Source organism: Biomphalaria glabrata, chromosome 16, assembly GCF_947242115.1.
Source record: "Biomphalaria glabrata chromosome 16, xgBioGlab47.1, whole genome shotgun sequence".
Taxonomy (NCBI): Eukaryota; Metazoa; Mollusca; class Gastropoda; family Planorbidae; genus Biomphalaria; species Biomphalaria glabrata.
Genome location: NC_074726.1, coordinates 2,146,902 through 2,160,369, shown reverse-complemented (window position 1 = coordinate 2,160,369; position 13,468 = coordinate 2,146,902). Strand labels below are relative to the sequence as shown.

The 13,468-nt window shown below is 36.0% G+C and overlaps 1 protein-coding gene across 2 annotated transcripts in view; it reads right to left on the bottom strand.

Moving 5' to 3' along the window:
* The window catches only part of LOC106061033 (uncharacterized), a 71,973-nt gene extending 58,855 nt beyond the window's left edge, over positions 1-13,118 (bottom strand). For both annotated transcript variants that reach the window (XM_056014499.1, XM_056014500.1), the window contains exons 1-8: positions 12,929-13,118; positions 12,187-12,240; positions 9,342-9,368; positions 6,133-6,177; positions 4,576-4,776; positions 2,747-2,790; positions 1,524-1,601; positions 1-63 (exon numbers count right to left, since the gene is read on the bottom strand). In XM_056014499.1, the coding sequence (XP_055870474.1) occupies positions 1-63; positions 1,524-1,601; positions 2,747-2,790; positions 4,576-4,776; positions 6,133-6,177; positions 9,342-9,368; positions 12,187-12,240; positions 12,929-13,103 (687 nt within the window). In that variant the 5' untranslated portion in view covers positions 13,104-13,118. The remainder of the gene's footprint in view (positions 64-1,523; positions 1,602-2,746; positions 2,791-4,575; positions 4,777-6,132; positions 6,178-9,341; positions 9,369-12,186; positions 12,241-12,928) is intronic.
* Between the last annotated feature and the right edge of the window lie 350 nt (positions 13,119-13,468).

The window sequence follows — 13,468 nt, the reverse complement described above, 5'->3', positions numbered from 1 at the left end:
CTCCTCCACGTTTCTGTCCAAGCGAGAGTCCTCGTGGTCCTGTTCATCTTCAGCCGCCGACTTCTGGGGAATACAAGAAGAAAACATGAGACCTTTGAAACGTTTTGAATTTTGATGACACAACATTACCGGATTTTTTTTTTTTTTTTTTTTTTTTTTTTTAAAAGCCGTCAAATGTTGAATAAGTAACTTAAAGAATCAACCTAATTCTGGTTTTGGAAAACTATTTCAAAATGAATTCGAAACCTGCTAAAGAAAAAAAAAGTTTTGTTTTTTTTGTTTTTAAATTCGATGTTCTTGAGGGTCTTTTTTGCCGCTATAAATGGGAGACAATAAATGAGGGCATTAATTTTGACATAGGCGTTGTCAAATTTTGTTGGTAACTGAGTTAAATGAAATAATTTTTAAAGTGCCAGAATATGTTCAGTTTTTTAATTGCTATTGAATAGCGTTTCTTTCATGCAGTGCTATAGGGTTCAATCTCTATAGTTCAAACTCTATGGTCCAATCTCTATAGTTCAAACTCTATGGTCCAATCTCTATAGTTCCTCTTTGGTCAGATCTATATAATTACATCACTATGGTCCAATATCTACGGTCCAAACTCTATGGTTCAATCTCTATGATTCAATTTCTATAATTCAATCTCCATGGTCCAATCCCTATTGTCCATTCTCTTTGGTCTCTATGATCATGGTCCAATCTCTATGGCTCAGTCTCTTTGGTCCAATCTCTATCGTGCAATCTCTATGGTCCCATTTTGTATTGTCCAATTTCTACTATCCAATATCTAAGATAAAATCTCTATGATTCAATCTCTAATGTCTAATGTCTATGGTTCGATGTGCTAAGTCCATTTCTGCGGTCCGATCTCTCTAGCCCAATCTCTCTTATGAAGCAGAAAGTGGAGAAGGTGTCTGGGTTTTCGTGCAGCCTCTAGTTACTTATCAAACTCAGCTCGAGTTGGGTTTAAAAACCAAGCCCTATTTAGCTAGTTGTTGTTGTTTTTTTAACAAGAAATACAGAAACTCAAATTTCTAGGAAAATTGTTGTTGAGATCCGTGCCCACCCATTTTGTTTTCGTTTTTATGTTTGCACCCATTAAGAATGTTTCTGTCACAAGTCCCGTCCCCCCCCCCCCCCAAGTCCCGTCCCCGGGATAGAAAGATAGATAGAAAGATAGATAGAAAGATAGATATATAGATAGATAGATAGATAGATAGATAGATAGATAGATAGATAGGTAGATAGATAGATAGATAGATAGATAGATAGATAGATAGATAGATAGATAGATAGATAGATAAATAGATGGATAGACAGAAAGATAGAAAGATAGATAGATAGATAGATAGATAGATAGATGGATAGATAGATAGATGGATAGATATATAGATAGATAGATAGATAGATAGATAGATAGATAGATAGATAGATAGATAGGTAGGTAGGTAGGTAGGTAGATAGATAGATAGATAGATAGATAGATAGATAGATAGATAGATAGATAGATAGATAGATACCATTGGCTCTGCCGGAGTTTCTCCTCTCCTGGACACCATGGCAGGTGTAAAGTCCATTCTGTTTTGTATTATTGTTTCCTGTTAAATGTGTCACATAATGACATACATTATATATATGCAGACTATCAATGTCTGTTTGTCAAGAGACATTGAGTCGTCTATAACATTGCATTTTGAACAGGGTTTCAATTAAATTAATGAAATAAGAAAAAGAGAAGTGCTACGAAGAGCAGGTTGCCCGGACATCCGCTCTGTTATCATCAGCAGACGCCCTGGCTGGCGCTCATAGAATGCCAGTAGGTCGACTTCCACAAAACATTCTGTATGGTGATCTAACAAAAGGCAGGGGAGCCACTATATTATCATCAGCAGACGCCCTGGCTGGCGTTCATTGAATGCCAGTAGGTCGACTTCCACAAGACATTCTGTATGGCGATCTAACAAAAGGCAGGAGAGTCGCTGGTCGTCCACTTTTACGGTATACGGATGTATGCAATCGCGACATGAAGCTCTTTAAAATCGACACAGGCAACTGGGAAAAAGTGTCACTGGACAGATCCACATGGAGAGAGAGCATAAAGGAAGGGTCACGGATTGTAGATGTCATACACAACAGAAGCAGAAAGAAGGGTGAAAATACAACGCGCCTGGTGATTATATATGCCCATCCTGCGATCGCAGCTGTGTATCAAGGATTGGCCTCTTTAGTCACACAAGAAGTTGCAAAGGGAAAAGATCTTCTCTCGAGACGTACAATGCCACAGCGTATATATCCCTAATTATTCATAAATAATATCTATCTAAGACTCATGAGTTATTTCATTTAATGAGTCATACATTATTCAACTAAATAAGTGATAGATTGTATCACTAAATAATTCATAAATTATATCTTAAATATGTCAGAGATTATTATCTTGAATATTTCATTGATTATATAAGTCATAGATTTTATTTCCTAAACATTCATCTATTACACCTTAAGAAGTCATAAATTATATCTTAAATAAGACATAAAAGAATATCTGTAAAAAGTCATAGATTATATCGTAAAGAAGTCATAGATTATTTCATGTAAAAAAAAAAACATATATAGATTATATCCTAGACTAACGGACACCCTTAACTCTTTCTCTCCGTAATTATTTATCGCATTCTGGTGGAATCACCGTTGGTATCGTCAGTTAGGAGAGAAAGAGTTAAATCCAGGAACATGGTATTACCTCGTTCACCTCATCGTCCCAACGCATCTTGGCCCACGAAGAAGCTGCAACAAAATACAAATTATAATAAGATAGCCACTCTTATCACCTGAACAAGATACAAATTATAATAAGATAGCCACTCTTATCACCTGAACAAGATACAAATTATAATAAGATAGCCACTCTTATCACCTGAACAAGATACAAATTATAATAAGATAGCCACTCTTATCACCTGAACAAGATACAAATTATAATAAGATAGCCACTCTTATCACCTGAACAAGATACAAATTATAATAAGATAGCCACTCTTATCACCTGAACAAGATACAAATTATAATAAGATAGCCACTCTCATCACCTGAACAAGATACAAATTATAATAAGATAGCCACACTTATCACCTGAACAAGATACAAATTATAATTAGATAGCCACTCTCATCACCTGAACAAGATACGCATTATAATAAGATAGCCACTCTTATCACCTGAACAAGATACAAATTATAATAAGATAGCCACTCTCATCACCTGAACAAGATACAAATTATAATAAGATAGCCACTCTTATCACCTGAACAAGATACAAATTATAATAAGATAGCCACTCTCATCACCTGAACAAGATACAAATTATAATAAGATAGCCACACTTATCACCTGAACAAGATACAAATTATAATTAGATAGCCACTCTCATCACCTGAACAAGATACGCATTATAATAAGATAGCCACTCTCATCACCTGAACAAGATACAAATTATAATAAGATAGCCACTCTCATCACCTGAACAAGATACAAATTATAATAAGATAGCCACTCTCATCACCTGAACAAGATACAAATTATAATAAGATAGCCACTCTTATCACCTGAACAAGATACAAATTATAATAAGATAGCCACTCTTATCACCTGAACAAGATACAAATTATAATTAGATAGCCACTCTCATCACCTGAACAAGATACACATTATAATTAGATAGCCACACTTATCACCTGAACAAGATACAAATTATAATTAGATAGCCACTCTCATCACCTGAACAAGATACAAATTATAATAAGATAGCCACACTTATCACCTGAACAAGATACAAATTATAATTAGATAGCCACACTTATCACCTGAACAAGATACAAATTATAATAAGATAGCCACTCTCATCACCTGAACAAGATACAAATAAGAACTAGATAGCCACTCTTATCACCTGAACAAGATACAAATTATAATAAGATAGCCACTCTCATCACCTGAACAAGATACAAATAAGAACTAGATAGCCACTCTTATCACCTGAACAAGATACAAATTATAATAAGATAGCCACTCTCATCACCTGAACAAGATACAAATAAGAACTAGATAGCCACTCTCATCACCTGAACAAGATACAAATTATAATAAGATAGCCACTCTTATCACCTGAACAAGATACAAATTATAATAAGATCACCTTAACAAAGGAGAACAATATTGAACAAAAAAAGTTTTTTTTTTTGTTTTTTTTTATGCAAAAAAAAACTTATATTAAGAAAAATAACGTGTAAAAAATTTAATAATGGGAATAACTCCAAATATATAGCCACATCTCTCAGCAAAACCAAACTATTTAATAACCAATAATTTTATTAATGAATTGTTTTATTGTTTAATTGCTTCCTGTTCTGTATAGTAAAACAATTGTTTGAAATTTATCCGGAGAAAATGTGTGGGAGATATAACGTGTGCAAAAAATTGCACCTGACAGACAAACAGACAGAGTGACTTTATATACGCTATGTAAAAATAGTTACTCTAATTGTCTGTTATATTGAATAGAGGTTTAATTACCTTCAAATGCGTTAATATCTTTCGTCACTTTAATCTTATTTCTGTCCAGGTACGATCTGGTCAGTTGGTCGAGTCCTTTCTGACCATAGTCCATTTCGGACTCCTCCATTCTCCTTAAGCTGAACAATGTGACGGAGGACTTATCCCCCGCATGTTTCGTCTTGTGTTTCTTGCCATCTCCTGGGCGACTCAGGCCCTTCACTGTAAGACAGGGAACAAGTAGGTTAGAAGAAAGAAAACTAGGTCAAGAGCGTGAAAAGTAGGTCATAAGAATGAAAAGTAGGTCTGAAGAATGAAACGTAGGTCTGAAAAATGGCAATTAGCTCTGAAGAAAGAAAAGTAGGTCAAGAACGTGAAAAGTAGGTCAGAAGAATGAAAAGTAGGTCTGAAGAATAAAAGAAGGGAAAGGTGGTCAGAAGAATGAAAAGTAGGTCAGAAGAATGAAAAGTAGGCCAGAAAGTGACAAGGAAGTCATGAAGTGAAAACACATTTCAGGAGTATGACGTAGTTTCTGTAGATTGAATTGCAGGAGAAGGAAAGTAGGTCAGACTGATTATACAGTTATCGACGAATGAGTCAGAAAAAACGAACCCTTAGCAGGTTTTAGGTCTCTAATTTACGAGCATCACTTAATTAACACTAGGACGTAATTATCTTCTCTCATTACGTCAGCAATTTATGAGATAACACAAGATTCAACTACAGACAAGTGAAAGTGGTTAGACGGACGATATCGTTACAAAAATATTATCAACAGGCAAGGGGAAAATAGGTCAAAAGGATAACATAGCTACAAAATGATTATCTACAGGCAAGTGGAAAGTGGGTCAAGCAGAAAGTGGGAAGATACAGATTCCAAAGTATTATCTCCAGGCGTGAGGACTGTACGTCAGACGAATGATACGGTTGCCATTTATCCGCAACCCACGGAAAGTAGGTCAGAGGGATGACACGTTTACAAAGCATTTAATTGAAGAAGAGAGGAAAGTAGGTCAGAGAGATGACACATTTACAAAACATTTCATCATAGAAGAGAGGAAAGTAGGTCAGAGGGATGACACAGTTACAAAACATTTCATCGTAGAAGAGAGGAAAGTAGGTCAGAGGGATGACACATTTACAAAACATTTCACCGTAGAAGAGAGGAAAGTAGGTCAGAGGGATGACACAGTTACAAAACATTTCATCATAGAAGAGAGGAAAGTAGGTCAGAGGGATGACACATTTACAAAATATTTAATTATAGAAGAGATGAAAGTAGGTCAGACGTATATCAAATTGTATCTACAGACAAAGGGAAATAAGTCAGATGAATGAAACAATTATCTAACATTTACCTATGTTTGAGATTTGATCCATATTTCGCACTTTTGTTTTTTCTATAAAAGAACATTTTTGATTCCTTTGTCAGGCCCCAACCAATCATAGGCTCTAGACGGCTCCCTAGTTTGCCTAGGCCTAAGGCCGGCCCAGTAGGTAGTAAAGAAACAGTGAATGCTGACCAGGTCATTAACTATTAAAATTTACTCAACCAACTATAAAACAAAGTAACCTTACTATCTATGCTCGAGTGCTCCGAGCTTTGTTTAGACAGCCGGCCGCCTGGGAAGAAAAAAGCAAGAAAAACATTTTTAAAATATTTTATTTAACTCTTTCTGACTAATGAACGATATTATCGTTGATTTGACCCCATTAGATAAAATTAATTTATGGTTTTATTAACTTTAATTTGTCCTTTATAAAAAGAGCATGCATTCTCCAATAATTCTATACCAAAACTAATATTTTCTGATTATAAACAAAATGTTATTGAAGCTTAATTATAACAGGGTAGAATGCACAAATGTGAAAAATGAACATTTCTGTCAGAACGTGGAAAACGAATACGGAGATAAAGAGTTCAAAAGACAAAAACTCCATTATTAAACATCCAAATACAATAAATTTTTTTTTAATTTTCAAAATTTTGGTTCAAATCGGGAATTGAACCGTGACACTCTCAGCTGCTAAAACTTACGCATTTGTTTTCATTCGGCCAGTGAGGAAGATGTACTCATGGTATTATTTATTGGTATGTTCATATGTAACATATTGCTTGTGTGACAGTGTGTCATAGCTCTAATTTTACGGTGTAACATATTGCTTGTGTGACAGTGTGTCATATCTCTAATTTTACAGTGTAACATATTGCTTGTGTGACAGTGTAACATATCTCTTGTGTGACAGTGTAACATATCTCTTGTGTGACAGTGTAACATATCGCTTGTGTGACAGTGTGTCATATCTCTAATTTTACGGTGTAACATATCTCTTGTGTGACAGTGTAACATATCGCTTGTGTGACAGTGTGTCATATCTCTAATTTTACGGTGTAACATATCTCTTGTGTGACAGTGTAACATATCGCTTGTGTGACAGTGTGTCATATCTCTAATTTTACGGTGTAACATATCTCTTGTGTGACAGTGTAATATAGCTCTTGTGTGACAGTGTAACATATCTCTTGTGTGACAGTGTAACATAGCACTTGTGTGACAGTGTAACATATCGCTTGTGTGACAGTGTGTCATATCTCTAATTTTATCTCTTGTGTGACAGTGTAACATATCGCTTGTGTGACAGTGTGTCATATCTCTAATTTTACGGTGTAACATATCTTTTGTGTGACAGTGTAACATATCGCTTGTGTGACAGTGTGTCATATCTCTAATTTTACGGTGTAACATATCTCTTGTGTGACAGTGTAACATATCGCTTGTGTGACAGTGTGTCATATCTCTAATTTTACGGTGTAACATATCTCTTGTGTGACAGTGTAACATAGCTCTTGTGTGACAGTGTAACATATCTCTTGTGTGACAGTGTAACATAGCTCTTGTGTGACAGTGTAACATATCGCTTGTGTGACAGTGTGTCATATCTCTAATTTTACGGTGTAACATATCTCTTGTGTTACAATGTAACATAGCTCTTGTGTGACAGTGTAACATATCGCTTGTGTGACAGTGTGTCATATCTCTAATTTTACAGTGTAACTTATCGCTTGTGTGACAGTGTGTCATATCTCTAATTTTACGGTGTAACATATCTCTTGTGTGACAGTGTAGCATAGCTCTTTTGTGACAGTGTAACATATCGCTTGTGTGACAGTGTGTCATATCTCTAATTTTACAGTGTAACATATTGCTTGTGTGACAGTGTAACATATCTCTTGTGTGACAGTGTAACATATCTCTTGTGTGACAGTGTAACATATCGCTTGTGGGACAGTGTGTCATATCTCTAATTTTACGGTGTAACATATCGCTTGTGTGACAGTGTAACATATCTCTTGTGTGACAGTGTAACATATCTCTTGTGTGACAGTGTAACATATCTCTTGTGTGACAGTGTAACATATCTCTTGTGTGACAGTGTAACATATCTCTTGTGTGACAGTGTGTCTTATCTCTAATTTGACAGTGTGACATATCACTTGTGTGGCAGTGTACATTTTTCTTTTTGTGACAGTGTGTCATTTTACATAGTAGCATGTCTTCTTGTGAAACAGTAAGCCATTACATTAGTTCGACAGGTGTATTCTAACTTGTTCAACAGTGCACCATAGATACTGTGGCACAACTTTGGTATTAAAGTGGGGCCTTTCTTTTTTATTAGGCCAGTGATGAAGATGTACTCATGGTATTATTGATTGGTACGTTCATTTTATGGACATCTAGCTCTAGCACTAGACCTAAAGTTCTGAGTTATAACTCTTAAAATATGGTCTAGATCTACTTATGGATCTAGAATCTAGATGCAATATGTATTAGATTTACGTAAAAATATAAGCGACGCTTGTAAACCTCAATAAAAATTGAAGCAACTTTAAATGTACTCAGTTATTGCGAAATTACGCTTTATACGGCTGACTACGCCATGTTAGATCTAGACATAAATATAAGTCTCCAGTTAAATGTACATTTATTTATTATTTTACTTTGAAAAAGTATAACGGTCAAACTGTGTGGCCAACGAGCTAGTCATTTTTTTCTCAGCATCTGTTAAATTTCTAGGAAATTCCTTAGAGGCGTTTTTGAGATCAGCTGTCCAGGTTCCTGGATCCAGGTTTCTGCTGTTTCCATGAAGTTTTGACTTGAATAGAGGAATTGTTTAAATAGCAATGTGCTGGAGTTGCACTTGGTTCTAACGCATCATTGAACGGTGCGAAAAAAGAAAAGAAACTGTCGTAAAATATCCATACAGCATTTATTGCCAGCTTTACGATAGAGTTTAATTTTACCAAAGACTCTGAAGACTTAAATGAGCCGGTGGAGAATTCGGGGGTTGAGACTATTGACGCTGCTTCATCATATGTGTGTGTATATTTGTAGTTTTGTATTTGACAAAAGTTTTTCTAAGCATAAAAACCATAGAATTATTGTAATTAAAATAGTTAACCTTTTATGCATACTATATGCTATTTATCGTTATTTTAACCCCTCTGTTGGGTCTGATTTGATTTAACTTAACCGTTAGGGATGGGGCGAATCTTAGTGGAGAACTCTTCAAATTTGTTCAAATCACTAGTAAGTAATCTGAACAATGGATGCTAGGTATTGATAGTTTTAACATACATTCTTAAGACATTACAAATTAAAGGAGGCTTTTGGTCAGTTAATTATGTTTTGTTTTTGTTTTGTGTTTATGATGGCAGATAAACAAAAGAACTTGATCAATATGTAGGTTTTGTTAATATTTTTTTTAGTCTTTATTTCAGTATTTACCTCTCTTCCTGGGAGTAGTACTGCCAGCTGAAATAGATACAAAGTAATCATTTAGTGTATGTTTTTATAAGACAGTCTTGCTTTGACCAATCACACAGGGAAATGTACTATGTTGACCAGATGGGTGGACCTGAAGTAGGCAACGATTACAAATATATGGGGAGACTTCTGTTGGTCAATTACACGAGGGTGATTAAGTGTTGGCCTCTTGGCCCATAGATACGGACATTAGTAGTGGTTGTGGCTAATGTCACGAGAAGATATGTAGTGCTGGCCAATTACATGGAAAGTTTAGTAGTGCTGGCTAATTACATGGGAAATTTAGTAGTGCTGGCCAATTACATGGGAAGTATAGTAGTGCTGGCCAAATACATGGGAAGTTTAGTAGTGCTGGCCAATTACATGAAAGTTTAGTAGTGCTGGCCAATTACATGGAAAGTATAGTAGTGCTGGCCAATTACATGGGAAATTTAGTAGTGCTGGCCAATTACATGGAAAATTTAGTAGTGTTGGCCAATTACATGGGAAATTTAGTAGTGCTGGCCAATTACATGGAAAGTTTAGTAGTGCTGGCCAATTACATGGAAAGTTTAGTAGTGTTGGCCAATTACATGGGAAATTTAGTAGTGCTGGCCAATTACATGAAAGTTTAGTAGTGCTGGCCAATTACATGGGAAGTATAGTAGTGCTGGCCAATTACATGGGAAGTTTAGTAGTACTGGCCAATTACATGGAAAGTATAGTAGTGCTGGCCAATTACATGGAAAGTTTGGTAGTGCTGGACAATTACATGGAAAGTTTAGTAGTACTGGCCAATTACATGGGAAGTTTAGTAGTACTGGCCAATTACATGGAAAGTTTAGTAGTGCTGGACAATTACATGGAAAGTTTAGTAGTACTGGCCAATTACATGGAAAGTTTAGTAGTGCTGGCCAATTACATGGGAAGTTTAGTAGTGGTGGCCAATTACATGAGAAGTTTAGTAGTGCTGGCCAATTACATGGGAAGTTTAGTAGTGCTGGCCAATTACATGGGAAGTTTAGTAGTGCTGGCCAATTACATGGGAAGTTTAGTAGTTCTGGCCAATTACATGGGAGGTTTAGTAGTGCTGATTAATTACATGGACCTTTAGTAGTGTTGGCTAATTACATGGGAAGTATAGTAGTACTGACCAATCATATGTAAAGTTTTTGTAACGCTGGCCAATTACATGTAAAGTTTAGTAGTACTGGCCAATTACATGGAAGATTAGTAACGCTGACCAATTACATGTAAAGTTTTTGTAACGCTGGCCAATTACATGTAACTTTTAGCAGTGCTGGCCAATTACATGTAACTTTTAGCAGTGCTGGTCAATTACATGGGAAGATTCACCTTCGCCTATCCTTCAGTCTGTTCAACCTTTGGGGCACCACTTATAATCTTCGACCGTCTTTCTCCATTTCTCTCTGCTTCTTTGCGTTTAGTCGATTCTCTTTCAATGACACACCCATCCATTTGTTTTATATTTAAAGGGAAAATGAGCGTGCTGGCGAATTAAATCAAACGTTTACTAGTGTAGGCCAGTTAGCTGGGTAATTAAATTGTGTTCAATGGCTTTAAGTATTGTACATGAATCTGTCAGAATAAACAAAATTCTTTGGCTATTATAGATTTCCATGATAAATAAAACTCAAAAGTCACTAAATTGAACTAGAAAAGTGTCAACTAAATCAAATTTACAACTAGTGCTAATAAATGTGAGACTGTAATTGTGTTACATGTTTTAAAAAGAAACGCGTATCAACACATTTTTCTTTGAACACGGCATAAATCTAATTGCTTGTCATTTTTAGATTTTCCGCCATGTATGACAATGTCTAATTCCGTCGTCTTTATAAAGCTTCATCAAATAATGAACCAATAATAACCAATTCAGAATATACATAGTGCGCCTACCCAATAGTACAGTGTGACATAATGGGGAAATATCTATTTTTTGATTAATTGTAAAGACAAGAGTGATTCCCCTTGTGAAGTTTATTTAAGGGCATGTAGACCGTGTTTAGTTGTCACTTGCTCCTGAGCTACTAGCTTGACCACTGGACCCGTGTTGTGAACTGTATATGTTTCTGTCGGGTTATTGGTCGTGTGTCTTGCTGTACTCGGGGGGAGGTATGCCCTGCTTTGGAAATCTTTGGGCTAAGTCTAACTTTAATCATTATTGTATTTTATACAATGTGATTAACTGTTAGATATGGCCTCAAATGATTTTCAGGCAGTATATTTTTACCCTGATGTTACAGTTTGACAGTAGATTGTATATTTAGTTGTAACACATGACTAGGGCGGTTTGCCATACTATTTTTAAATGTGTAACTTTTGTTTTATTTTGTGTTGAGAAGGCCTGTGAGTTGATGGCCATTAATGTACACATAAAATTGACTTTTTTGTAAATAAACTTTGTATATATGTTTGTCTGCGATTTTAGTCTTGTGTTGCATACATTAGTTCAATTGTATACCTAGAGGTTATACTAATTAGCCTAAGAAATACAAGTAGGGGTCAATATGCCACTGGACGAACGTGCCAGCACACCTTTGACACTGATCTGTTGATCTAAAATACCTAAATATGGCTGTAAGTCTAATCGAATCTTTTTAGCTATATACGATAATATGTACAAGGATTGATCAAAATTTTGTTATGTCGAATGGGGGTGCTCTTTAAGAATCAATCCCCATTATTATTCAAATTTGGGTACTCTTACAGGAATATCTGACATTTCAACAAAAATTTACTGAAGTTTTAATGTTATTCAAAAGTTATTGGATATATAATTGGTGTTGGCTGTTTGTTTACTTACTGCTAGTTTGATCGACATCCAAAACGTTCTTCGTCTTCGGGACAGTATATTGGTCTGAGAAAGACAAATTCAATAACTAATAATAATAATAACAATAAGATTTTTTGTTTTGTTTTTTAAAAGAATTGGTTTAAAAATTGTGAATAAAAAAATTTCAGTAAATTTCCCCTTTCAAACTTTGTGCGATTTATGGGACAGATGATGTAAGGGTCGTCAATTTCTATGGCTGGCCCACGGTTAACGAGCAGGGTGTCATGTGGCCAGCACAACGACCGCCTTTACTTTTCCACAACTACTGTCAGGTACCCATCAGGGCTGGATGAACTCAAAGGCGCCCTAAAGATCCCAAAATTAAAAATCTGAGTCTTCACCAGGATTCGAATCGGGGACCTCCGGCCAAGCGCTTTACCACTCAGCCACCGTGCCTCCAGCAATAACATAACATAAGCACACGGAATATGCATTCATGACAAAGTTAGAATTAAACATTATATGTGATGTTTAAAACACACACAAAAGTGCATAGTAAATAGTCTCCACAGACTTAATGTGGTAACAAATGATCTTCCGCCAGCGTCACAGGTCTGCACGACGTGCCAACGATCTATTGGTCTCCACTGCCCCATAGGTTGCTTGGTCGCTGGTCAGTGTTGAGGCCTATCATAGATATCGGTCTCGGTTGGACTAGCTTTCTGAAGCCGGTGCACAACGAATGTGTAACTACATCCGAGCTAATACTTACCATCGAAGCTTTCATCGTAATTACTCCACAGCCCTGGACTTGGACCCGCCTTTTTCCGAGACTTTTTCGATAGTTTAGCTATAATATGGAGAGACGAAATCAACCAATGACATACAACACAAGAAAAATACTTTAAAAAAAAAAAAAAAAACACCTCTTTATACAACTTATACATTGGGTTTTAAATGTTAAATGCTCCTTCCCCCCAACCCCTCCCCGATAAAAAAAAAATCCTAGTTAAACGAATGTTTAAATCTATACCAGCGATTCTCAACCTTTAATGCTCGGCGACCCCTTTTTACAATCCCCCACTCTACCGCGACCCCCCCACACACACACACACATACAGCAATAGAAGAAAAGACAAAAAACAATTCATATTTTCGATGGTCTTAGGCGATCCCAAGGGGGTAACGACCCACAGGTTTGAGAACCCCTGATCTATACACTTTATAATATTCTTTCCGAATTTCTTATAATTGAAATATGATGCGCCAAATGTTCCTATATACTGTTTTATTTAAACTGTTCCAGAGTTTT